At 43.8% G+C, this 27,041-nt stretch overlaps 1 protein-coding gene and 1 long non-coding RNA gene across 5 annotated transcripts; one reads left to right on the top strand and one right to left on the bottom strand.

The window, feature by feature from the left end:
• Positions 1-1,353: 1,353 nt before the first annotated feature.
• On the bottom strand, positions 1,354-9,014 carry LOC147101240 (uncharacterized). 2 transcript variants are annotated; one of them, XR_015073466.1, is made up of 3 exons: positions 6,254-9,014; positions 4,331-4,472; positions 1,354-3,458 (listed from the first exon to the last, which is right to left on the bottom strand). It is a non-coding gene; the product is annotated as an uncharacterized LOC147101240 (long non-coding RNA). The 2 variants fall into 2 exon arrangements; XR_015073465.1 differs by having other exon boundaries at positions 1,354-4,472.
• Positions 9,009-25,466, top strand: msl1a (MSL complex subunit 1a). 3 transcript variants are annotated; one of them, XM_085966514.1, is made up of 9 exons: positions 9,009-9,821; positions 13,189-13,412; positions 15,017-15,396; positions 17,461-17,525; positions 20,270-20,337; positions 22,345-22,484; positions 22,690-22,762; positions 23,828-23,955; positions 24,082-25,466. In XM_085966514.1, the coding sequence occupies exons 1-9, from the start codon at positions 9,312-9,314 to the stop codon at positions 24,126-24,128; spliced, it is 1,635 nt and encodes a 544-aa protein (XP_085822640.1). In that variant the 5' UTR covers positions 9,009-9,311; the 3' UTR covers positions 24,129-25,466. The 3 variants fall into 3 exon arrangements, with proteins under 3 accessions (XP_085822640.1, XP_085822641.1, XP_085822642.1); XM_085966515.1 differs by having other exon boundaries at positions 9,010-9,821; positions 22,345-22,469; XM_085966516.1 differs by lacking the exon at positions 23,828-23,955 and having other exon boundaries at positions 9,011-9,821; positions 22,345-22,469.
• Positions 25,467-27,041: the final 1,575 nt, after the last annotated feature.

Below are 27,041 nucleotides of genomic sequence, written 5' to 3'. Positions count from 1 at the left end.
CATGGATTTCAAAAGGGAAAGTCTTGCTTGACCAACCTCATTGAATTCTTTGAAGAGGTAAGAGAGAGTAGACAAGGGTGATGCAATAGATGTAATATATCTAGATTTCCAAAAGGCCTTCGATAAGGTACCACCTACTAGATTAATGAAGAAGGTCAGAGCATGCGGAGTCAGGGGACGAGTAGCAGAATGGATAGCTAGCTGGCTGGCTGGAAGACAGAAAGCAGAGAGTAGGGCTAAATAGCTATTCAGAGTGGCAGAAGCTGGGAAGTGGGGTCCCACAAGGATCAGTGCTGGGACTACTGTTGTTCACAATTTATATTAATGATTTAGACTTTGGGGTGCAAAAAAGATTTACAAGGATGATACCAGAACTGCGAGGTTGTACCTATTAGGAAAGGATGAACAGGCTGGGTTCTCTTTTCTCTTGAAAAGAGAAGGCTGAGGGGTGACCTAATAGGGTTCTTTAAAATTATGAAACGTTTTAATAGAGTAGACACAGAGGGGGCGAAATTCAGTTGGCCCGTTAGCGCCTTAAGAGGGCGCTAAGTGGGTCGCAAGCCACTGGCCACGCCTCCCGCTAAATTCAGCGGGATGCTAGTGGTGGCGCTAGCCGTTAGCGCTGCGCCGCTGCCAATGGCGTCATCAGTGTGCGCAGCGCCCCGGCCGCGATATTTGGAAGCGCCCCCTGATTTACCGCCGGATGCTATGTACGACCGGTTCAGGGGGGCCTACCTGTGGCGGTGGAGGCGCAAATTAGAGAGGGGTGGGGCGGCCATTTTTGTTGCTGGCCGCCTGCCAGCAGCTCTCTGTGCTGCCGTCCCCGGCCTCCTGAAATCCCCCCACCCCTGCGGAGTGCCGGCTGCGTTCCAAGAGCCCGGCACTTCTCCTCGGTGCCGGGCTCTTTTGCCAGCACTCGTGATCCTCGGGGGCCCAGATCGCGCTGAACAAGGCCCCTCCCCTTTAAGTAGGGGAGGAAGGCCTGCAGTACCGCAGCGTGACGTGCTGCAGCGTGTGGCACATTGCACCACGATATTCAGTCGCAGTGCCCCAAGAGCGATGCGGGGCGCCTCCAGTAGCACCGCGCTTCCCTTTGGGGCGCTACCACTGAATTTCCGGCGGGCGGCCGCGAATGCTTTCAGGGCGCTACTTTTAGCGCCCTGGCGAGGCTGGTGCCCCAAACGGGGCGATACTGAATTTCTAGGCCAGAGTGTTTCCACTTGTGGGTTAGAACAAAACTAGAAGCCATCAATATAAGAGTCACCAAGAAATCAAATAAGGAATTCAGAAGAAACTTCTTCACCCAGCAAGTGGTGAGAATGCGGAACGCACTACCACAGAGAGTAGTTGAGGTGAATAGTAATCATAATCAACTTTATTGTCATTGTTAGTGCACAAGTGCAGTACAACGAAATGTAGGCTTGCGGCTCCTGAGAGTGTACATTTAGATTAAGACATTTAAACATTCAACATTCATTTGGCTTGTAATACATTAACATAACCATAATAAAGTGCATTGGCAGATGTGCAGGCTTTAGAGTTTATTTGTGGAGTTCAGTAGGATGACAGCCCTGGGAAAGAAGCTGTTCCTAAATCTGGTCGTTCGGGTGCGAAAGCATCTGTAGCATCTCCCAGATGGCAGGAGGGCGAACAGACTGTGGCTGGGGTGGGTAGGGTCTTTGATGATGGTCCGTGACCTCCGTAAACAGCGTTTCTGGTATATGTGCTCTATGGTCGGTAGCCGGGTGCCGGTAATGCGTTGGGCAGTTAATAGATGCATTTAAGAGGAAGCTAGATAAGCATATGAGGGAGAAAGGAATAGAGGGTTATGCTGATGAGGAAGGATGGGAGGAGGCTCGAGTGTAGCATAAACGCCGGACTAGTTGGGCCAAATGGCCTGTTTCTGTGCTGCATATCTATGTAACATTTTTATAAGACAAAAAGATAGAAAGAACCTGCATTTATGTAGCACCTTTCATAGACGTCAGAGAATCCCAAAGTGTTTTGAAGTGTAGTCACTGTTGTAATGTAGGGAAATACCGCAGCCAATTTGCATATAGCAAGGTCCCACAAACACCAATTAGATAAATGCCCAGATAATGTTTTTGAGTGATGGCGGTTGAGGGATATTGGCTAGTACACTGGAGAACCCCGCTGCTCTTCTTCAAAAAGTGCCATGGGATCTTCTATGTTTACCTGAGAGTGGAGATAGGGCCTTAGTTTAATATCTCATCCAAAAAACAGCACGTCCAACAGTACAACACTAAGTACTGTACTGACATGTCAGCCTAGATTATGTGTTTAAGTCTCTGGAGTAGGACTTAAAACACACAACCTTCTGTCTCAGAGGTAAGTGTGCGACTGCTGAGCCAAGGCTGATACCTAGAAAGGCAGCTGGATAGACTCATCATAGCAATAAATAGCTCCAACATACAATCCAAAAGAGGGCATAAGCCAAGCTGTTTACTGCTGTGAAAGCTGGTGAGACCCAAGTGAACTTTGACAATGTATATTGCTATTGTACCATATATGTATTTTATGTATGCATTATTCAATTTTAATAAATAAGTGGTGACAATACAGTGAACCTTTTTCCAAGTTTGGAGCACAAGCACGTGAACAGGGTCACAATGACTATTACCCACTGTATTAATTTTATTTATGGTTAAATTATAAACAATGATTTTTAAAAATAAAATCAAGCTGAAAAGGTCCAGGTTGTAGTTTCTTTTTGCTGCTACATGAAGATGCTGCAGAGTCTAACATGGTGGCTTTGAGAGATATCAGATCCAGGAACCAACACTATCCAACGCCTCCTAATGAAAACAAAACCTACCATTTAAGTCCTGTTTCCACTGTTGTTGGTTTGGGAACACATACATCTCAACTTTGGCTGTTAGTTCTGTAAAGCTAGAGTATTATTTTTGGCCAACAAGGCCCTCTGGTATTATTGTGACAGAATCTTCATACTTTGGACCGAAAGAATAAGGAAAATAAATGATTCACATCTCCAGAATGTTCCAAGACTTCAGATAAATGTAGATTTGAGATGTAGTCCCTGTTGTTATCTAAGCAAATACGTATCACAGTTATTTTGCATACAGCGACGCCTCATAAACAGCAAATGAATTAATAGCCAGAATGTTGATGGTGATGTTGTTTGAAAGAATAATGTTAGCTAAGACACTGGGACAACTCACCGCTTTGCTTCAGACGTGCCGCGTGATCTTTTACATACACCTCAGTATGTAGATGGGGTTTAATATTTCATCCAAAAGACAACAACTCCCAACAATTCAGCACTCCTTCAATACTGGAATGGCAGCTTAGATTATGTGGGTCAAATCCTGGATTAGGGTGTAAACCCACAACCTTCTACCTCAGAGGCTTGAGAGCTATCAACTGAGCCCAGCTGAACTAATTTAAAACTGCGGCCTGTTTGAAGATGGTGCACAGCACTGGAGGGGCAAAGAAAGTAAAAGGGAGAAAATTGGCATAGTTAATAAAAGCATTCGTGGATCTTCTGTGGCTTTGCCAACAGAAAGTCAGGTCAAAGTGGCATTAGTGACATTGTAGGTATTGCTATGGGGATCTGCATTTGCTTGAACTTTGGAAGCCCCATCTTGTGGTAGAAATAAGCAGCTGCTGGCATGATTATGTCACAGAATGGTGCTGCTCAAATAAGGAGTGCGTGACATACATAGGAAATTTAATATATTCTAAATAGTAAATGAATTACTCTTGAAAACTGGAAGTAAAAGGGATTAAATTCCTTCTCAAAATAATTTCAGCGGAAAAAGTCACTGAGTCGTTTTGAACTCAATTTTTTTTTGGACAAGTTATCAACATAAGGAAATTCACCTCTGAAGTCTTTAATTCTGGTTATTCCCCACAACAGTAACAGGATGCACCAATACACACCACAACACACTTTGAGCTGTAACTGGCTGCTTCAGTCATAATTGGCAGTTTCAAAGACACCAACCTGAAACCACCTGCAAGTTAATTTCAGCCAGTTCAATACTATTAACAGATCTAAGAGACTAAAACTTATTTGGTGTGGTTAAGTGATGAGAAGCTAACTGGTGCAAGTAGATCTGCATCTTGCATCCATCATTTTGCATCCACCTGCTTGGGGCATGAGCTTAATGTAGTGTTTAGATGCAAAGTTGAGCAAGATTCAACATTACTGACAAGTGGATTTTTAGTACAGGTAGACTATCCTTTATCCGAAAACCTCGGGACCAGCCGAGTTTCGGATAAAGGAGAATTTCGGATTTCGGAAGGTGGGTCGGCGGGGGTCCGCGGGGGGGTCGTGCGCACGACTTACGCTGAACGAAAAAACCTTCGGTTTTTAGAGGGTTTCGGTTTTCGGAAGTCCGGATAAAGGGTAGTCTACCTGTACAGGTATAGCCAGATCAACGTACATCTTCATTTCACGGTTCCAACATGATTTGGTCTCAGCTTTCACTCTGGAGAGAAAAGGTCAAACACATAAAATAAGTGTTAAATGAGGCATTCCCCAACCTACCCGAACCTGTTCCAAAGTATCTGAATCATCAGTAGCTACATTTAGTTTTGCTACTCAAAATAAATGAGTATGCAAGCACAATAGAAATGAGGTGATGTGAAGCTTCTGGCATTATTCGACTGTTGACTGCAAAGTGGCAGTTTTTGAAAATTCTGTTGCCATCATTTCCATGCTGCATTAATGGAGATTTGGCTGCCTCCACCCCTCTCTAGTGCAGCGACAACCATTACTAATCCGCAGTTTAAAACATGTCACGTTGTTTGCTTGCTGTTAAATAGAAGAGCATATTGTGCACTGATACTTTTTAATAAAATCTCACTCTGCATTTTCAAGGCATCAATACTTGGATGACTCAGCTGCCCTACTGAGGTAGCAAATGTGTGTTAAAGGTACACAATCAGCAGTTGGGGCACGCCATATTGGCATTTCAACCGTCTGTGTCATGAACATAGAAACATAGAAGATAGGAGCAGGAGTAGGCCATTCGGCCCCTCGAGCCTGCTCCGCCATTCAATGAGATCATGGCTGATCATCCAAATTCAGTACCCTGTCCCTGCTTTCTCCCCATATCCCTTGATCCCTTTAGCCTTAAGAAATATATCCAACTCCTTCTTGAATATATTTAATGAATTGGCCTCAACTGCCTTCTGTGGTAGAGAATTCCACAGGTTCACCACTCTCTGGGTGAAGAAATTCCTCCTCATCTCAGTCCTAAATGGCTTACCCCTTATCCTTAGACTATGACCCCTAGTTCTGGACTCCCCGGCCATCGGGAACATCCTTCCTGCATCTAGTTTGTCCAGGCCTCACAGAATTTTATAGGTTTCAATGAGGTCCCCGCTCAATCTTCTAAACTCCAGTGAGTACAAGCCCAATCGACCCAATCTCTCCTCGTACGTCATTCCTGCCATCCCAGGTATCAGCCTGGTGAATCTTCGCTGCACTCCTTCCATGGCAAGAACATCCTTCCTCAGATAAGGCGACCAAAACTGCACACAATACTCAAGGTGCGGTCTCACCAAGGCCCTGTACAACTGCAGCAAGACATCCTTGTTCCTGTACTCAAACCCTCTCGCTACGAAGGCCAACATACCATTTGCCTTCTTAACCGCCTGCTGCACCTGCATGCTTACCTTCAGCGACTGGTGCACAAGAACACCCAGGTCTCTTTACACTTCCCCTTCTCCCAATCTATTGCCATTCAAATAATAATCTGCCTTCCTGTTTTTGCCACCAAAGTGGATAACCTCACATTTATCCACATTATAATGCATTTGCCATGTTTCTGCCCAATCACCCAACCTGTCCAAATCGTACTGGAGTTTCACGACATCCTCCTCACAGCATACCCTCCCACCCAGCTTTGTGTCGTCTGCAAATTTGGAGATACTACATCCAATTCCCTCGTCCAGATCATTAATATATATTGTGAACAGCTGGGGTCCTAGGACCGATCCTTGCGGTACCCCACTAGTCACTGCCTGCCACTCGGAAAACAACCCGTTTATTCCAACTCTTTGCTTTCTATCTGCCAACCAGTTCTCTATCCAAGTCAATACCTTGCCCCCAATCCCATGTGCCTTAATTTTACAAGCTAATCTCTTATGCGGGACCTTATCGAAAGCCTTCTGAAAGTCCAAATACACATCCACTGGTTCTCCCTTATCTATTTTACCAGTTACATCCTCAAAAAATTCCAGTAATTAGTCAAGCATGATTTACCTTTTGTAAATCCATGTTGACTTTGTCCGATCCTGTCACTGCTTTCCAAGTGCTCTGCTATTACATCTTTTATAATGGACTCTAGCATTTTCCCCACTACCGATGTCTGTAATTCCCCGCTTTTTTCTACCACCTTTTTTGAATAGTGGGGAGAACAGTTAAGTCTCAGGTCTCAGCAGTGCCATTAGAAACAGGAAGCCAGGCACTATCCGACAGAGAAGGAAAGTCAAGAACAATAACTTGTAGTTATTAGCTCCTTTCACACAACAAAACAGTAAGGACAGGAGTTGGCCATTCGAGCCGGCTCTGCCATTCCTTTACAAGAGAAATGGTGCAGTGAGCAGCAACTACTCTGAACCCAAAAGGTTACAAGATCCATCTGCAAGTAGGACAGAGCCACTTTAATTCCTGAGCATTCTAGAAAAGTTTCTGGATGTACACATCAGTCTGAGATAGTGAGTGGCAGATTGGGTGTAAAGAAGTATCAACCTCAGAGTGAGTGACAAGAGTGCCAGCCTAAGGCAATAATTAAAAAGTTAGTGGGTAAAAGAGTGACCTTAAGAGAGTGGCAGAGAGTTGATTGGAAGTGAGTTATCAGTATAGGGCAGTAGCTGAGAGAGTGACTTTCAGAGCAATTGGTTGTAAGTAAAAGTCAGCCTCACAGAGCTGGTTTAGGCCTCAGCTGGGACAATAGCTGAAAGAGTGACTGTGGTTAAGCATAAGCTCGAGACAGTAGAAGAGAATGGGTTCAGTCTGAGCAAGCAGTTAGGAGGGACATGGGACATTGTCTGAAGAGCAAAGTTTCTGGTGGGTGCTAACTATGAAGGCTTTGGTCTTGCCAATGTTAAGTTGAATACATTTCTGCTTAGGAACAGTAAGGACAGGAGTAGGCCATTCAGCCACTTGAGCCTGCTCTGCCATTCAATTAGATCATGGCTGATCTGCACCTCAACTCTATTTATCTGCCTTTGCTCCATATTCATTGGGAATCAAGGGGGGGTGGGGAACTTTCCACTGGCTGGAATCATAACTAGAACAAAGGAAGGTGGTTGTGGAGGTCAATCATCTCAGCCTCAGGATATCACTGCAGGAGTTCCTCAGTGTCCTAGGCCCAACCATCTTCAGCTGCTTCATCAATGACCGTCACTCCATCATAATGGTCAGAAGTGGGGATGTTCGCTGAAGAGAGTTCCAGATTTCTATTACTCTTTGTGTGAAAACGACAACTTAGTTCTTTCCCCTCCCTTTCCAGTCACTTCAAGATATCCCTTACTCTCTTCAAGACTCTCGATCATGACGGCATAGGATGCTATCTATCGCCTTAATTATTGAATCCTCAATAACTACAACCTTTCTATTCTGCTCCTCCCTTCCTTGAACTGCCTCCTGCTTCATGATGCCGTACACAGGGTTCAATGGTGGAGAGACAGCATGGCTGTGGTTGTGGAATTAAGGGTGTTGGCAGAGAGAAACAGTTGGGTGTCATTGCCATAGAAATTGAAGCTGACCTCATGTTTGTCGATGATGTCGTTGAGCAGCAGCATATAGATAAGGAGAATGACTAAGTCCAAGTGTCAGCAGTGAAGAGTAGCTCAGACCGTAAATGTCTTGGAGAAAGCAACAGACTGGGGCAGTAGCAGGAAAAGGGACTTGTAAGTCAGCCTGAGTGTGACTGAATGTATCGGCATCAGACTGCGGGGGGCGGTGACAATGCATCAGCGTCAGCAGCAGGGTGAGTGACTGAATGCATCAGCCTGAGACTGCAGCAAGAGGGGAGTGACTGAATGCATCAGCCTGAGACTGCAGCAAGAGGGGAGTGATTGAATGCATCAGCCTGAGACTGCAGCAAGAGAGGAGTGATTGAATGCATCAGCCTGAGACTGCAGCAAGAGGGGAGTGACTGAATGCAATCAGCCCGAGACTGCAGCAAGAGGGGAGTGACTGAATGCATCAGCCTGAGACTGCAGCAAGAGGGGAATGACTGAATGCATCAGCCTGAGACTGCAGCAAGAGGGGAGTGACTGAATACATCAGCCTGAGATTGCAGCAAGCAGGGAGTGACTGAATGCATCAGCCTGAGACTGCAGCAAGAGGGCAGTGACTGAATGCATCAGCCTGAGACTGCAGCAAGAGGGGAGTGACTGAATGCATCAGCCTGAGACTGCAGCAAGCAGGGAGTGACTGAATGCATCAGCCTGAAACTGCAGCAAGAGGGGAGTGACTGAATGCATCAGCCTGAGACTGCAGCAAGAGGGCAGTGACTGAATGCATCAGCTTGAGACTGCAGCAAGCAGGGAGTGACTGAATGCATCAGCCTGAGACTGCACCAAGAGGGGAGTGACTGAATGCATCAGCCTGAGACTGCACCAAGAGGGGAGTGACTGAATGCATCAGCCTGAGACTGCAGCAAGAGGGGAGTGACTGAATGCATCAGCCTGAGACTGCAGCAAGCAGGGAGTGACTGAATGCATCAGCCTGAGGCTGCAGCAAGAGGGCAGTGACTGAATGCAATCAGCCCGAGACTGCAGCAGTGGGGGCGGGGGGGAAGTGGCTGAATGTAATCAGCCTGAGACTGCAGCAAGGGGGGGGGGGGGGGGTGTGACTGGACGTCTGGTGGTTTCCTCCCACGTGGGTCGCTGCGTGCGACGTGATCGTACGTGGAATCGAGGCATGCGCAGTGACTGGGCGATCTCTTTAAGCGGAGGCCGAGGAAAACAAACCGGGAGGCAGAGCGAGGGGCTGGGGTGGGGGGAGGGAAGAGGAGAGAGGAGAGAACGGGGCCTGGTCGGGGCAGAATAGGACGGGACAAGCACAGACATGAATGAAAAATAAAAAAAAACACTGAATAAAAGCAACTGGCCGCAGCGCGGGGCGACTCCGCCCCGATAATAAAATAAAGCAGCAGCAGCACCGCCGCCTGTGAGCCGAGCCCCGGGAGAGGCTCCCGAGTCTCTGAGGGGAAATCGGCCGCCGAGGGAAACGGCGACAAGCCGCCCGCCGGGCCGGGACCGAGCTCCTTCCAGGTCCGGGCCGCAGCCGGCGCACACCCCGACAGGCCATGACCATGAAGCCTGGCCTGTTGAAGCAGCCGGGCGGGGTGGCGGAGGCCGAGAAGCGGGCGGCGGACTATTCGACGGCGGGGACAAAGGAGCACGATGGCGGCGGCGGCGGAGGAGGAGAAGCGGGCGGAGAGGCGATGGGATCCGGCGGGGAAAATCCGACCAAAGCCGGCCGCAGGATGAACGGTAGAGACAATAAGGCGGGCAAAGGGAATCGGACGGCCTGGGGCCGAGGAGCGGCAGTCCCCGGTGGAGACGGAGGAAGTGTGGGCCGCGGGCCCGGCGAGGGCGCTGCGCCGGTGCCCGGCTTGGAGGCTTTGCGCTGGGGGAAAGTAAAGAAGCAGCAGCAGCCGCCATCGTCCCAACAGCAGCCGCAGCAGCAGGGCCCGAGTCAGAGCGCTCGCCTCAAGCAGATCGTCTTACTGCAGCTCGACCTGATCGAGCAGCAACAGCAGCAGCTCCAGCTCAAGGAGAGGGAGATCGACGAGCTGAAAGCGGAGAAAGAGACGGTGAGGAAAATAAAATGGCGGAACCGCATTAAAATGCCTGATGATAACAATGACGGGCGTTATGTGCTGGGGCTGCGGGAAACCATCTTAGATTCTGTAAAATGGTGGAGGGCGATGGGTCGGCTCTGGTCGCGCGGCTCGCTGGGAGATGTAGTTTTTGGACTCGAGCCTGCAATTGGTACTGGCCGGCGTGACGTAATAATCAGGACTACAATTCCCAAGCTGCCCCTGGGTTCCAGGGAGGCTGGGCGAGCGACAAGCTGGACAGCCAGTTCGTCGCAGAATAATAACGTCATTAGCTCACTCAAGCTATCTTCCTGCCTGGCCTATAATTCAAAGTCTTTTGGAAAAAGAGCTCGATTTCTTTCTTTTTAAAACCAGACGAAAGGGCGGCTTCAGATGCTACATTTCTGCATATATGTTTCCCTTTATAGGTCTTAATTAGCACTGCCCATGGTGCTCTTCAGTATTTTTGCCATTTACAGAGATGCCTCATATGTACAAGTATGTTGCTTTCACTGTTCTGTTTAAGAATTGATTAATTCTGAATGATTTATGTTCCAGTCATCAATAAATATAGGACACTTTTTGGTTACATTGTCTATTTTACAATAGAGTATTGAAGTTGTGTAAACCATCAAACTTGGCTCAATTTATATGCAAGAAATAAATATGGGCACAAATTCATTGTGCTGTCATCTGTGTAATTTATCACAATGCTAATGTGTTCACTGGTAGTAGGCTTATTTTGATTATAATTTAAAAAAATCTTGCTATTAAAATTATGCAACATTGCTTTTCTATAATGCTTTTCTCTCAAAAGAGCATATGTGCACAAGCCATTTTCAGTTTAATTTCAAGTTAGATTCCTGAGGTTCTGTGCAACCACTGTCTTAGAAATCTGCTTTATGCACAAAAATATTAATTGTGGATGTTATCTACCAGGTTAGCCATTTTTTACTAATGATTTTTATATTTCCAATGGTAAGTTACTAATCCCGAATCCCGAGGAAGCTCTGCATTTCTGCTGCTAGAAGGCAAGAAATTCTGGCTGATCGAAAAAGCCTTATTTTAATTGCTCCATGTAGGTTTGAAACTAATAGACTAAGTACTGTAGTGCATGTTCATAAGGAGGATGCTACAGTGAACTTGCATTGAATATCAGCTATTTGAAATTTGTAACAGTAGTTAAGACGAATTGCAGAATATATTTTGCAGGGAGGAATTAAAGTAAGAAATGTTGCATTTTCATGATTCATATCATTTTCATTAGGATTTTTTCTTAAAATTGTGTATCTTACTGGAAAAGTGGGTTACTTCTGCCTTAATTAGGGGGTTGAATATCCTTTTAATTTTTCAATTTCAAAGGAGATCAAATGTAAGGGGGCAGGAAACTGGGTTCAATACTAACCCCGAGGACCTGGGTTCACATTCAGCCCAGCTTGATGGGATCAAAGTCGCTTCTTTCTGTTGCTTGCAAGGGTTCGATATAAAGAGTTTCAACAGTCTCAATCCAGTTATTAGTGAGCACGGACCACAGCTCTCAAGTATCACTAAATTTGTAATTTAGGCTGATGTGGGAAATAGCACCAGAAATCAAATGTGTACCTCGCATTGATGAATGCAAAAATAAATTTAAAAAAGACCATTAAATGAAAGTAGGTTAAGTAACAATCTTATTCACAGGAAGAATATCTCAGATTAACCATTGCTTATTACTGGGAAAAGTCACTTTTGAAAAATCCAAGTGGGAAAGTTGATCAGTTACAGACTCAACATCACCGGTGCAATGTGTTTACCTTAAGGTTTGAGTGGGGATGTGAAGGACTTAAGACTGTTGTGGAGCTGAGCACTTTTCCCATGGAAGATATAATGTGTTGAGTCAAAGGAAATTTAATTTTCTAAAGCTGACCACAATAAACCTGCAGCATTATATATGCAGGTTTTATATGAGCTGGCAAAACCATGTACCTTCAGGGTTTAAAAATGAGCAAATAAAAAGCTGTGCAGTACTCTTTCACTATCACAAGAAAGCACCTAATCAGTCCCTAGCAGCAGAAATTCAGTTTATCTTGGGACTGCAACATTTAAAAATAGATTTGTATACTTTTTCAATCATCATGCCCAGGAAGTAGCTAATTGCAGGTGGCGAGAGGCATTACAATATTTGCAAGTGATTGTAGTGTGCTAGTTTTACAAAGTTGAAAATGATCCTGTTTTTGTACCAAAATTGGTGGGGGAAGGGGATAAATAGCATCTTAATGTTTATGCAGTGCAGTTTCAACAACTAAGCTTATTACTTCAATAAAGATTAAAAATAATGCTGAAAATCTGAACTGAAACAAAATATAGTAGACAATATAGAGCAGGAAAAATTAATATTTCAGATGTGATCTATTATCAGAATTTTCAGTATTGACTATTCCATATTTTTATTTTTGTGATTTTAAATATGTATTATGTCTGAATGTTTTTCCTGTCAAGTTTTTGCATTATAAATTCCTGTGTCCAAATTTATAATGAAAAGTGTCTATGTAAACTTGTCATGCTGTAATCACACTTTCCTGCCAGTGGAGGCACTACAGCAGCACCACTGGTGGGAGGGTGTAAATACAGCATAATATACTTTCTTCTTCTTCTTAGGCAGTCCCTCGGAACCGAGGATGACTTGCTTCCACATTAAAAATGAGTTCTCAGGTGACTGATGAGTCCAATGCGGGACCTACAGTCTCTGTCACAGGTGGGGCAGACGGTGGTTGAAGGGGTGGGTGGGTGGGGTGCTGGGTTGACGTGCGCTGCCTGTGCTTGGCTTCCGCTTGCTCCTGGCGAAGATTTTACATATCCACATTTACAATGGAAACTGGCTATTGGGGTTTATACCAGAAATATAAAAATAAGGACAGAATGTATGACTTTAAAATGGGGGCTAAATTACATCTCATACTCTGCCCTCTTGAGCATCCCTGATTATAATCGCTCAACCATTGGTGGCCGTGCCTTCTGTTGCCTGGGCCCTAAGCTCTGGAATTCCCTGCCTAAACCTCTCCGCCTCACTACCGCTCTTTAAAACCTACCTCTTTGACCAAGCTTTTGGTCACCTGCCCTAATTTATCCTTATGTGGCCCGGTGTCAAATTTTTTGTCTTAAAATACTCCTGTGCAGCGCCATGTGATGTTTAAAGGCGCTATATAAATACAAGTTGTTGTTGTTGTAGTATTATCTCCTGCCCTGTAACCCTGCTTTACCTGAAGACTACACTTGGTTTTGACTACCGATATGCAATTCTGCTGGAAATTGTCTAGTAATAAATATTCGAAACACCTGTTTTAAAATACAGGGCACTTCAGGTCTTCAATTTTTTTTTTAGCTTCTGGCTCGCCTTGAGCGCATGGAAAGGAGGATGCAGCTGGTGAAAAAAGAGAATGAAAAGGACAAGCACCGATTTGTTCAAACCGTGGACGGGAACGAGGAGAAGAATGCAACAGAACTGGAGAAAATCCAGCCAGAGCATCAACAGATGACCCCCGAACAGCCCCTTGCTCCGGTGCCGAGCAACCGAGCGGAAACGCACTCTGGGAAGGGTTACAAAAGGTACTCCGTACTTTGTAAGCAGACTCTCAAATTTAGTTTAATACTTGTTTTACGGAGGGTGGTATGGAGCTGCTAGTAAGGCGTTTGTAATTTGTGGAAAATAGCAGGAGTATTCCTTTTCCCCCATCTCTTTCTTCCTCCCACCGCGCCCCCCCCCCCCCCCCCCCCCATACCAGCCCCATCGATCAAATTTGACAAATGTTGGTTTATAAATTAAAGGAAAGCAAATACATTACAGAAGTCTTTTTGTAAAAAAAAGTGAAACTAGAACTCAAATTGAAACGTAAAATGTTGTCTGATCCATTATAGCTGGTGGTTTGGCATTGCAAAAATACAGCACTTATTAAAAGAGCTATTATGGTCACCATGGCAACGGGATCATTTATGGTGTCATTTCTCTTACGCGGGCTCGCTTTAGGCTGGAACTAGACAATTTATTATGTTATAGTAACTTATCCCCATGCATCTGTTTCAGTCGAATGGTTCCTCTAATCTTTTAGGATGAAGTAGGAATTGGATATACTTGTGATGGGAGAGGGGATTGAAATGTGTGCTGAGAATTCAATTAGGTGGGTTAAGATCAATCAAAAAAGGGTAGCTTTTTGGACCTAATAGTCTTTTCTGGATCTGAGAAATCTCACATTCCTAACCCTAGTTGTGCTTCAACTATTGAGTCCAGCTCCTTACTAAGCAGGGAGGGGTTGAAGTGCTGGTATTCATGGATTTTTCTCTCTACTTGTCATATCTAAGTTTTTAATCCGGCACTGAATATAAGTAAAGCTTTTGTCTTTTTGTTTGAGCTTATTACTTAGTGCAGCTCTTCTCTTCCTTGTGCTAGCTGACCATAATGTCTGAGGAAAGGTAAAAATGGGTCAAGGGGGAAAAAAAACCACATTGATCCCTCTCTTTTCTTCAGGTAGATTATCCCACTCCACAGCAAAGCTGAACACCAGCAAAAGCATCTGTGCGGTTGGTGGATTAGAATTTCAGCAGGTGCTAGGAGTTCAACATCTGATCTGAGGCAGTGGGAAATAAGAATCTTATCTGCAGTACTACTAGGTCGCAGTTACTAATGAATGTAATGTGATTCTTGCCAGTAGGTCCCGCATTGCAACACACAAAGCTTTGTTTAAGGATGATACAAATTCCTCCCCCCCCCCCCCCCCCCCCCCATCCCTCATTTTTCCACTTGCAGGTCGAAGTAACTCTTGTTCTGATGCTTTTTCCTCTTTTGCCCCTTCTCCCCCCTCCCCCACTACACACACAATGGAAGGCCTAGGGAGTGTATGGATGCCTATCTATGATGACCAGGCTGAGGTGAAGGATCACTGCTCTCTCTTGTGTCCGTGGCACATGTTAGTGTACTGCACTACCCCAGCAAAGACATTTCCCAAAAAGCAATGCAGAATAATTGCTATTAATGGGCTTTTAAGACTCCACTTCATGCACACACAAGCTTCTATCTCCTCCTGAGCAATGGCTATACAATAGGAGTCCCTGGCTCTTGTGCCAGTTATGGAGTTGTGTTTAACATATGTTTTCATATATCTTGGTCAGTAATTTTATAAAAACGAAACTACTTATGAATCTTGCATTGAATTCAGGAAATCTGCACTAGGAACAACAGAAAGGAAAGCACCAGTGAAAAAGCTTGCAGCTGAATTCCCAAGAGTGCGGACAAAACTGGCCAAATCCTCTCTGCTCCGACAGGCCTCGAGCAGCCCCTTACCCGACAAAGTTTCAAAACGAGAACTGCGAAGTAAAGAAACTCCGGAGAAATCCAAATCTCAGACTGAGGGGGTCTACAAACCTTCAACCACATTAAAGACTCCAGGTCTGCCCACCAGCAAAGATCAGCCTGTTTCTAATGACATCGAAGAGGAGCCGTACCTCTGTACCACTGAGATGTACCTGTGTCGGTGGCATCAGCGGCCACCCTCTCCCCTACGAGAACCTTCACCCAAGAAGGAAGAAACTGTAGCAAGTTAGTATAAAGAGCATGACAATTTAGAGGCCTTAATATCTTCAGTAAGTGGCCTGATAATGAGGGGGAAAAGTCCAAGTCTTTAAGTAGGTGCTTTTTATTTTTTCCAAATTGGTTACAGAACAGAAAGGTGAGAAACGGTTCAGGTTTGTTTTCTGGCATGGTTTGTCAATCTAATTGATCTAGGTATAACGTATTATGAGGGTATATCAGTGGTGACGATGTAATTCCTCCACATTAATAGGCGCAATGCAATAGAGAAGACCGTACACTATTGTGTGATTTAATCGGTCATAGCAGAAGTCTCTAGTCTTTAGCTTAACGATCCAGAGCTCACAGCTGTAGCTCAAGTGTTACAGATCATCTGGTATAACCTAACTTTTGTTTCGCCCCCCCCCCCCGGGTCTCTTGACGCTTTTGAAACCTTGCTGGTGGTATATAATACCATGAGCACCAATTAGCTTCTGGTATTTTGTCCAAAAGGTTTATTATGCACATGTGAACCTCCACACACTGTCTAAAAGTGGGACACAGTTGAGTGTCAGTAGGCTGTTCAGTGGGGCTATATGGCCGAGTCCAGTCCTTGCGCCCCTCAGCTTTTTGCACGCGTGCACGTCTAGTGTGTGGGGTCGCTGAATAGCTACAAAAAGTGGCAACCGTGGCTTTTTAAGATTACTTTCCCTCCTCCCTTCCTAACCCTGGGCACCAAGGGCGGATGTTGCCCTGGCTGTAATCATCTAATTTCAGCAAGACTGTCGCTCAGGTACTTGCGTAGATAAACTCGGTGAGCTGAAGCCGTTTTCAAAAGAATTATTTGTCCTGCCTGCGCAGAATGCACTAGTACATCCCAGATTCCTAAACTTTTGCTCCTCAGGCAGAGAATGAAAGAGAATATTATGGAGATGGGGCTATTCCAGCAATCACCACGAAGATAATGGTGCGTATTAAAACAATAGGATCGGTAGCATTGTCTTTGTGGGGAGTGAGGAATGGGAGGTGGGGAAGGAAGTGCTGAACCGCAAAGCCCACAGCCAGAAATGCAGAAAAGTACATTTAATGTCACTTCTATACTGCACCAAGAAATGCAGAATTGGCCCAGCTTCCACAACAGCCTAATTTCCAGAGCAGTACAAACAGAAGCCAAGTTTATTTCCTGCTGTTGGGAAAGGCAGAGCTCCATGCATACGTACTCGAGCTCATAAGTAGAGTAATGCTCACCAGCCTTCATCTGCCAGTGCGATTTTTAATGATTGACCAGAGCAGACTTGTACAGGTCAACTATCCCTTATCCGCAATTCCGAAATTGGAAAAGCTCTGAAAACCGAAAGTTTTTTCGTGGAGCGTCTCTCGGTATTTCCAGTGTAAAAGCTTGAGCAGCTTGCACGGGAGTTTGCAGATTACTGCGTGGCCGTGTGCAACTTTGAGGAAACATTGCTGTTAACTATTTCTTTATAGTAATCTGGTTACCTAGCCAGGTTTGCATCCATCACTAGTGTAGTTGTAGGGTAAACCCAACGGCTGCCTCTTGTCCATTTATAAGCATTATTATCTGTTCTGAAATCCGAAGAATTCCGAAACACATCTGGCCCCAAGGGTTTCAGATAAGGGATCGTGCACCTGTATTTAAAATCTGAAGTGTGGCACTTTTTTTTTTTAATTTGAAAGGATGCTGTGTTTGGCTGGAGCAAAGAGGGAGGATTTTTCTGCCTTGTTTATGATGCTTTAAGTTTTAAATTCTATACCAATAAAAAATGGCAAAATACTATGCTGAGGGGGAAAGAGGTGGGTTACTATGCTGCTGAGATGTGAAAATTGATGCACAAAATGGCACACCCACCAGCATTCCTGATTTTTGTGGGCTATGTCCCTGATTGTGTGGTTGAGAGGTATGATCAAAGGCAGGAAGTATTGTGGTTGAAATAAGCCTAATGGGTCCCCTTCTATACAGTATTAGCAGTGCTGACTGAGTAAGCTTGACTGAACCCTGCCGTCAAGTGTTTCGAAGCAGACATTTAAATCTGGTCATTTTTTTTTTCTCTCTCAAATCTTGTTGTTTCTTTGTAGTTCCATCCTGGAAAGAACATTCGGCAGAGCCCCTCGTAGACCTGCAGCCCGATGAAATAATTGAGGTATAGCAACAAAATGTGGGCGCACCTAATGATGTCTTGTCGTTTGTTTTTCTTGCTTTCCAGACTGATTTTGTTAATGTATTTTACCTCGAGTACTTTCACATGATGAATCGTCTTGGATAAATAGGACCCCTCTCTGGTTGGTAATTGCACCCTGGGGTGGCTCCACCCCCCTCCCCGTCTCTCCCAAGCTGATTGATCCAAATCATTCAGTATGACTGGATATGTCCACAGCATCCATTGAAAATTGGATTGCCACCTCATTGAAAATGTGGGTCGTGTGACCTTGGAGAATAGGGAAGGAATAACAATCAATGTTTACTAAATATAAAGATGTTGGACCAGGCCAGAGTTTGTGAGGAGTTTCGCAGTGCCTTCGGATATACAGCTGAAGGACAGCAGTAGTCACAGTTAGTAGCAATAGTTGGTGTTTTTTCTAATTTTGTAAGCATTTGGAATAAGTACCCCTTTTTAATGCTTTCTGACCAAAGTGGTTGAATTTTATTGAAACTGTGAGTTTCTGGAATAAGAAAGAATTGTTGAAACCTGGAAAATTATAAAATTAATTTCTGGCAGAAACATACTATTGAATACTTGTGCACTCTTATAGTTACTTCCAAACTCTCACTGCCTTGCTACCTCCCTCCCCAACTTTGAGCCTCCTCGGTACTTGCATCTTTCATCATGGCCACTTCCTCTAACTGCTTGGTGTCCACTGCTGCCCCTCCCCACCCCCACCACACAATGTAAAGAACCGTGGGACCTTTTGCTAGGTGAAATAGGCTGTGTGACTGCTGTTAACAAATGGAATATCAGCAACCTACTTCCAGGTTTGTGCTGGCTCCTTTTTTTAGGTTCTCCTCCTCCATAATCGCAAAGATTATAAATAAGATTACTACTCCATTTGACGGAGGAGATTCAACACAAACGTTCCATAGTCTTGGTGGCTGTGGCAGATGGGGATGACTGTCAGCAGTCTTGTTGCATCAACCAGTGGCCATCTGGATGGGAAGCAGGCACCGTCATTGTTAGGAAGGTACCTGGCTGCCGCTGGTGCAGAGTCCGTAACTCCTTCAACACTGAGTCGTGTTTCATTTTTTTTTGTTCTTTTCAAATGGTTGCAACATAAAATGACTGTACATGTTTACCATAAAATACATGAAACTCATCATTTGAGATGTTCTGCACTGTATCATACATAATGTGACTTCAATCTGTGCAAGTAATTAAAATGAAGTTCTCTGCTTTACTACTTCTGGTTCAATCACCGGGACTGTCGGTAAACAATTTTCAGATCCATGCTACTGGTGTAATGTGCATTGCAACAGAATTGGTTGCCTGGCAGTAAAGGAATTCTATTTCCACAGATAACTAGGAGAACCTCTAGTGGCAGGAATATGCTGCTGCAACATGACACAAAGAATATCATTTAGGTAAAATGTCTGCCATCGTGAGCATTGATGCAGTCCCGTTCCAAAAGTCTCATTTCACACTGGTTAGAGAAAAGCTAAAAAGAAACATCACTATTTTTCAGTGAAAAGGGACTAAGACTCCTTTCAAACTTTGTTAAATGTTACTGTACCTAATTATTTTAAAATAATTTAACCCAGGCTTGTAAACTTTAGATGCTTTAAGCAAATTATTGCAATTATGAAGAGTCCTTGAGTAGTAGATATGGCTCTGTATTTTTCAGAGGTGGTATTACAGGCATCAGTGACAGGCACAGGCTGCTTGTATGCTGAAGTTGAAAATTCAGGTGCTGTTACCCCCCCCCCCCACACACACGCACCATATACGCTTTACAAAACTGTAGGAACTTAAAGGTGCTTCAAATATATTGTTGATTTTCCACAACTCATGATAGAAAACGTTTATTGGTATCAAAGGATATGCTTTTCCATTAGGAGTGTCAGTCTTATTACCAAATCATCTGGATCAAAGTTATAGCAAGAAAAACACCATTTGGCCTGAGGATTAGCTGCAGAGTCCTGTGCATTTTTTAAAAAGGGGGGAAGAGACTAGATTACCTCACTGGTTTTCAGATTGTGCCCTGGCTGGGAGATTACAGTTAAAAGGCCAGTTTTGGAAACAACTAGTAGACATTCCTAATAATGCAAGTATCCATATCACGCATTCAGACCGAAGGCGTTGATCATTACTTTTCAGTGCCAACATTGAACTATCTCCTCATTTTGCTAACTGATTTTGCTAGTGTTAATTTCAACAGCAGGTTCTGGGCTCTCATTTTGCTTCCATTAGCAGCTGAAGTATCTCCTACAGAATATAGTATAGAAGGTGAGAAGAAATGGTTTGGCGACCAGTGTGTCGTGGTTATCTTAGTCCTACATTGGAAACATTTGGTACATTGCTGTGTATGTACGTGCAAGTGTGCCCTAATATGATTGGGGGGGGTGGAATAGTAAAATTTTTCTTGGTACTGTAAATAAATTCAAGAAGACTTCTGGTATCACTTTGCTGTGTAAATGTCTAGTTTCCCACACAAGTGATCTAAATATAGATTGTTTATAGTAACACTTGCCCTGCCAAGCAGAAGTTGCTGTTACTTTGTTCTTTTTCCTTCACCTCCCGCCCGAGGCTACAGGGAACATCCATAAAATGTTTGTCAGTCATCTCTGACTGCCACCATTACAGGCTGGTTTGACTGTGAGCTGTGCAAAAATCTGGGGATAATAACTAGTGCTTTAAAAGTGAACTAGCTCGCTAACTTGTTTTATTTATTTTAGAATTTAGATGACTGTGTGTTTACGAAGCGACATGCAAAACTTGAGCTTGATGAAAAAAGAAGGAAAAGGTAAGCGGCATCCCCGTCTACCTGAGAAATTTGTATTTTAAATTATAAAAGGAACATTGCCAGTTTTAGGACCAGTTTGTGTTTTTGCCAGTTATTTACTAATTGAATAACTAATTTCACGGATCACCAGGGTGAGGCAACTAGATTAAATAGATTGACAGCTAAACCCAGTGAACTGGGATTTTAAATGGTGTCTGCCACAAACATGGCCACGTGTATTGAAATAGTACACTGGAGCTCAAGTCTTGCCATTCTGCACCATGTTCACCAGTTTTCTTGGAAGCTAAAGGATGAGGACTATAGGGTGAATTCTACTTTATCAAGAAAGTGGGAGAATGCGATTTTTCTTAACTTCTAATGTAATTGCGAGGGATGAAATTTCTGAAAATACTATTTTATCAGATTAATTAGAGAAAGGGCAGCATGGTGGCATAGTGGTTAGCACTGTTGCCTCACAGCGCCAGGGACCCGGGTTCGAATCCGGCCTCGGGTGACTGTCTGTGTGGAGTTTGCACATTCTCCCCGTGTGTGCGTGGGTTTTCTCCGGGTGCTCCGGTTTCCTCCCACAGTCCAAAGATGTGCGGGTTAGGTTGATTGGCTATGATAAATTGACCCTTAGTGTTAGGGGGATTAAATATGTGGGGTTACGGGGATAGGGTGGGATATGTGTTGGTGTAGGGGTTACGGGGATTGGGTGGGATATGTGGTCGGTGCAGGCTCGATGGGCCGAAATGGCCTCTATCTGCACTGTGGGGTTTCTGTGATTCTGTGAAAGGTAGGCATTCTTCTGTTCGTCTCTGAGAGGAATTTCTACAATTATTGTAATGAATACTTTTGTCCCTCATTATTAATATTTCCATCTTTCTACACCTACACTGACCTTAACTCAGGAAAGCAGGACGGACTGGTCTGCACCAATGTTCCCTGTCATTTTTTTTTCGGGCTGCACGGCCCATTCAAAATACCACGCATGTGCATTTTATCTATTTAAAAACCAGCTGCACGGGACCTTCAGAGCGCTGTGCAACTTAAAGGAATCACTGGTCTGCACGTATCTGACATCGAGTGCTATTCCCTCGTAATCGAACAGTAGGTGCGCTTTAAGAGGCAGGAGTGGTACCTATTTTCTCTCGGGCCTTTCTTATTCTACTGACACGGAACACTTTCCAATTGTGAGATACTCAGTCTGGCGGCTAGGCTGAGAACTAGTACAGTTGTCCACTGGGGATAAGGGAAAGCCCTAATTCTAATGTCCTACTTTTCACAGAAATACGGAAGGCATTTCAGTTTCTAGAGAAGGTCATTTCCACACACTTTTTAAGGGACTTTGAATCCAATGTGTTCGCACACGTGAGCTACTTAGCCACCTTTCATCGCAAAGAATATTGGTGATATTTGGAATAGTTTTTAAAAAAAATACAGGTTGCCACTTGAGAAAGTTTAAAAAAAAAATTACATTGTTATGAACTTGTACACTCAGTTCACCTGTACATCCATTGTAAATCTTATTTAAGTAGATTTTGAAGACTACAGTGCTGCAAAAAAAAAAAAAACAGGTTTGAGGTTTACCACCTAGAATACATTATGGGAAAAGTGAGAGTTAATTTAATCCGAGTATGACCTGGTTAGCCCATTTACCTGTTGTTTGAGAGATTTTTAAATTAATATTTCAGTACTGCTGCTTATAGCCTGGATTTTGATGACAGCACTGTAATGTAAAGGAGTTACTGCTGGAGGAGATAGCTTTCCAGGATTCTACCCCGGGGCAGCAATTAATATAAATAGAAGCACTGGCTACCATTTATTTTTCTGACTATGGGCACCCATAGAGGCCAGCAGTACATGTGCAGTTATTTCCTGGGGCCGGTGCTGAGGAATCTACCCTGCAATGTAAGTCAGGCCGATTCCACAGCACCAGGAGTTGCAGCACATTGCGGAATCACTTCAAGTAGAATCGTGTGCCCTTCTGATGGTTTCTTTAACCCCTCTATTGTGTTTTTTCTTCAGGTGGGATATTCAGCGGATCAGGGAACAAAGGCTGCTGCAACGTTTGCAACTGCGGATGTATAAAAAGAAAGGAATTCAGGAATCGGAGCCAGAAATCCTGTCCTTTTTCCCTGAACCGGATGATGGTAGGCTTAAATACTGTGAGTTCCAAACAGTAATAGATAATATCAACTTCTAGATGTGTTGGAGAGAAAAACTTCACAAATGGGACACTCACTTCCATTTCCAGGGAACAAAGCCTTGGTAAACCACAAGTGACCCCCAACAAATTTGACCTTTATTTTAAAGAGGATCTTAATATTTTAGTATGCAATAAAAATTAACTGTTTTCTTCTTATTCTGCAGTGGAATCTCTGGTAATTACCCCATTTCTACCCGTGGTGGCTTTTGGGAGACCTCTACCTAAGTTATCGCAACAGTAAGTTTTTCATTGATGTGCTATAAAATAACCTGATTTTGTATATGGTGTTGTGTCCGTTCAGTGCCCGGCGTTGTGATTTAATGCATCATTAATGATGTTTTGTTTATACATTGGACTTTTCATGTGTATTTTTATGATCAAGATGAAGAATATAAAGCGCTCTCTACTCTGTGTCCACCTTTCCCCCCAGCCCCAACTTCAACAAAACAACCTCTACTACACCACAATGACATGTTTCTAGTTCTCACACCAGCCACCAGCCTCTGGCAATGAGACTGGCAATGAATGCCGTTTTGTATCGTGGGGCCATATTCACTAAATGTTGGATTGGGAATGCTCCAATCCATTTCACACATGATCTCTTTTTTTTATCACGAGTGAAGGTGCAGAGAAGAGCCAGGAAATGCAATCCCCTAATGCTAGTGGTCATCATCAATGTTTCCACCCCCCGCGGCTGTGCAGTGATCGGGAGGTCCCGTGCAGGCCGTTCACCAGCTGTAACTGCGCACCTAAAATAAAAATTAGAGGGAACATTGGTCATCATAATGAAATACTGGGGAAATTTTGCTTTTCAGCCAGTGAGGCAACTTTGAAGGTATACAAGATGGTAAATAGTATACAAAAGATAAATATGAAATACAAATTAAACTGATTGGCAAAAGGGCACAGGTTCAAACTGAAAAAAGGCAAATTTAAGACTGATCGATCCAAGAAGTTCTTCACACAGAGTGATCAACATATGGAATGAACTGGCAAGTAGGGCAGTGGAGGCAAAAAAAACCCTCTGGAATCATTTAAGAAACAGTTGGATGTTGCCATCGGAAGAATGAAGATTCTTTCTGGATCGATGAGCTAGATGGGCCAAATGGCCTCATTTATCTATATCTGTCTTGTGCATGAAAGTATTTCTTCTAGGCATGTGAAATTTTCTAGTTGCTTTTTCTTATAACTTTATAATGTAGTTAAACACTTAAAAGATAAACCAACTGAATGCCATCAACATTGAAAACCATTCTCAAAATATACAAATTATGTTCTCCATACATTTCCCCCTCTCCAAAGAACAGATTCCCTCATCCTGCATAAAATCACCTGGGTCCAGGTATCCCCTCCTGTAACATTGGCGGTTGGGGCTGGCATAGGTGCTCTGGGATTACCCCAGGAGATGCGTTGGCATCACATTATTGAAGGTACAGTAAGCTGTCTGAAAATGAGCACTTCTTTTTTTAAGGAGAGGAAAAAAAATTGCATTTAAGCAAGACCTGAATAGTCCCAAAATAAAACCGTCTGGGACTGACCTGTCCTCCTCTCTGCAGGAACTTCGAGTTACCGTGGTTGGATGAGCGCAGTCGGTGCAGGATAGACATACAGAAGAAACAGACGCCACATCGAACATGCCGCAAATAGATGCTTTGGACAAAAATCTGACTTGTATACTGCCCGAGTTGCAAACTGTACTGCAAGCCAGCACTTAGGATGCCGACTGGCAGAGAGATCTGTGGGTTTTCTGAAGGACTGCCTGCCTGATGGATCTCATTCAGTGTTTATATTGATGTTTATAATTGATCGTCGCTATATCAATAACTGAATAGTCTCGTCTCTTGCCTTTATACTTTCACTTCTTATTGAAGTGAAAATCAATTATTTTTCCTGTATTTGTCTGTTGAATTCGGACAGTGAGTTTTGGTCTGTTTTAGTCCATTCTGCAGATTTGACAGTGTACAGAAAGATTTGAGATCTTGTACAGCAGTCTCGCACCTTTTTTTAAAAAAAATGTTTGTGTTACGTAAAGATGTTGCAAACAGCTCTGCTTTCTTGGATTCAGTTATTTGTGTTTTTTCCAGATAATACCTGCCCTGAAAAGTTGACTAAGACAACATATTAAGGAGATGGTATCCCTTTTGTCAGCTTATTGAACCTGTAGTTCAGACCTGGTAATTTCCAACATTCCTTTATAGCCTGGGGGAACATTGAATTAGTCAATGTGACAGATCACTGTCCCTTCTAAACGCTGGGATCTGGGCTGGAAAATGAATTAAGCGGAAGATGTAAATGTCTTGTTCTCACAGTGGGCGGTATACTGCCCTTTCGCTTGGGACCTGTGTTGAGATTCAGCCCAGGGAGAGAGAAAACTGAGCGTCTTGTGGCTGATGAAGGAATAGTACAAGCTACGGAAAACCATGCCCTTTCACTTCTGGGACCTGTTTGAATCTAGCTGAGCCCAAGAGGAATTTGCCATCTTTCATAGCTAAAGGTTTTTTTAAATGGAAGTTTAATTTTAAGTGGCTCAGAAACCAGTAGATCTAAGTTCACAACATACACCTCCGGAGTCGGTAATGAGAGAGAGGGATGGGGGACAATAGATAGACCATAGTGATAGAGGCATGGAAAATCCCGTCGGTAGTGGTTTTTCCTGACTGGACTGCAATGTATTAAAGGAAGGAATGCTGTGAATTGTTCTGATTCACACTGTGCCCAACCTGTGGTTGATGCATTACTGGGTGCTAAATGAGAAGTTTCCCCCCCCCAGCACGATCGCCTTTCAGTTTATGAACACACAAGTACTGAAAGGATGAATATAGACAAACCTTTCAGCAAAATTTCTGTGTAGTTCAAGTTTTTTTTTTTAAAAAAAACCTCCAGTTTGAATGTTGTAACTTATGTTTTGGTGGATGCACAAATAAACATGGCAGGTAACTTCTGTACTCTTACTTTCCTTGAGTAAACTTACATCATACTTGCACAGAACCATTTTCTTATGTTTGGTATCCAGAATATATTTAAAATTTGGTGTGAGCCTTCATCAAAAGAAACACCATCTTTGGTGACACAAAGTTGAAATCACCTTTTTATGTTGGCTTTCCTGAAAGTAATGATTTAAAAAGATGATCTTGTGTTAAAGAAAGACTTGCATTTATATAGCGCCTTTCATGACCACTGGATGTCCCAAAGCGTTTTACAGCCAATGAAGTACTTTTTGAAGTGTAGTCACTGTTGTAATGTAGGAAACACGGCAGCCAATTTGCACACAACAAGCTCCCACAAACAGCAATGTGATAATGACCAGAGAATCTCTTTTACTGATGTTGATTGAAGGATAAATCTTGGCCAGGATCCTGAGGATAACTCTACTGCTCTTCTTTGAAATAGTGCCATGGGATCTTTTACATCCTGAGTGAGCAGATGGGGCCTTGGTTTAATGTCTCATCTGAAAGACGGCACCTCAGACAGTGCAGCACTCCCTCTACTACACTGGAGTGTCAGCCTAGATTTTTGTGCTAGAGTCTCTGGAGTGGGACTTGAACCCACGACCTTCGGACTCCGAGGCTACCAACTGAACCACGGCTGACGCATATAGAGTCATGTTCTCGGGGCATCCCAAAACACTTCAGAGCTGATGAATTACTTTTGAAGTGTAATCACTTTTGTAGAATAAAGATGGCAGTTCAGTTTGCACACTGCAAAGTCTGGTGTACTGCAATCAAATAAATGACCAGATCATTTTTTTTTTAGTGGTGTTGAGGGAAGAATGTTGGCCAGGACACCTGCTCTTTGAAAAATGTGCTATGGGATCTCATCTGCACATGCAGACATGTTTAACATCTCATGTAAAAGAATGCATCACTACTGCACTGAAATGGTAATCTAGTATATGTTCTTTGAGTCTTGCAGTGAGGTGTGATCCCAGAACCACTTGCTTTAGGTGAGCATGCTACCATTGAGCCAACTGATTAATACAGTTCCATGAGCCTGACAGTCCTCTGAGTAGTGGCTTGTGAGGGTCAGCTTCACCTTGATGTGGTGGGCGGGGAATTATCAAACCATAGTTCAAACCTGTCTAGAACATAAAAAATAGAAGCGTGAGTAGGCCGTACATAATATACCATACAAATGGCCTACTCCTGTTCCTATTATGTTCATACGGCCCCGCGAGCCTGCTCTGCCATTCAATAAGATCACGGCTGATTTACCTCAACTCCATTTTCCCGCACTATCCCCATATCCCTTGATTCCCTTCGTGTCTAAAAATCTATTGATCTCAGCCTTGAATATACTCAACGACTGAGCATCCCCAGCCCTCTGGGGTAGAAAATTCCAAAGATTCACCACCCTCTGCATGAAGAAATTCCTTCTCATCTCAGTCCTAAATGGCCGACCCCTTATCCTGAGACTCTGACCCCTAGTTCTTGACTCTCCAGCGAGCGGAAACAACCTCTCCGCATCTACCCTGTCAAGCCCACGAAGAATTTTATACATTTCAATGAGATCACCTCTC

Source organism: Somniosus microcephalus, chromosome 24, assembly GCF_052327205.1.
Source record: "Somniosus microcephalus isolate GS21.2 chromosome 24, FLI_Smic_1.0, whole genome shotgun sequence".
Taxonomy (NCBI): domain Eukaryota; kingdom Metazoa; phylum Chordata; class Chondrichthyes; order Squaliformes; family Somniosidae; genus Somniosus; species Somniosus microcephalus.
The sequence above is the reverse complement of the archived record's forward strand: the minus strand, read 5'-3'. Positions and strand labels throughout refer to the sequence as shown.

Excerpts from the sequence above, each read along its gene's own strand:
- msl1a (XM_085966514.1), top strand. The coding sequence starts at position 9,312 with ATGACCATGAAGCCTGGCCTGTTGAAGCAGCCGGGCGGGGTGGCGGAG. Across the intron at positions 9,822-13,188 it reads TGAAAGCGGAGAAAGAGACG|CTTCTGGCTCGCCTTGAGCG; the intron begins GTGAGGAAAATA and ends TTTTTTTTTTAG. Across the intron at positions 13,413-15,016 it reads TCTGGGAAGGGTTACAAAAG|GAAATCTGCACTAGGAACAA; the intron begins GTACTCCGTACT and ends CATTGAATTCAG.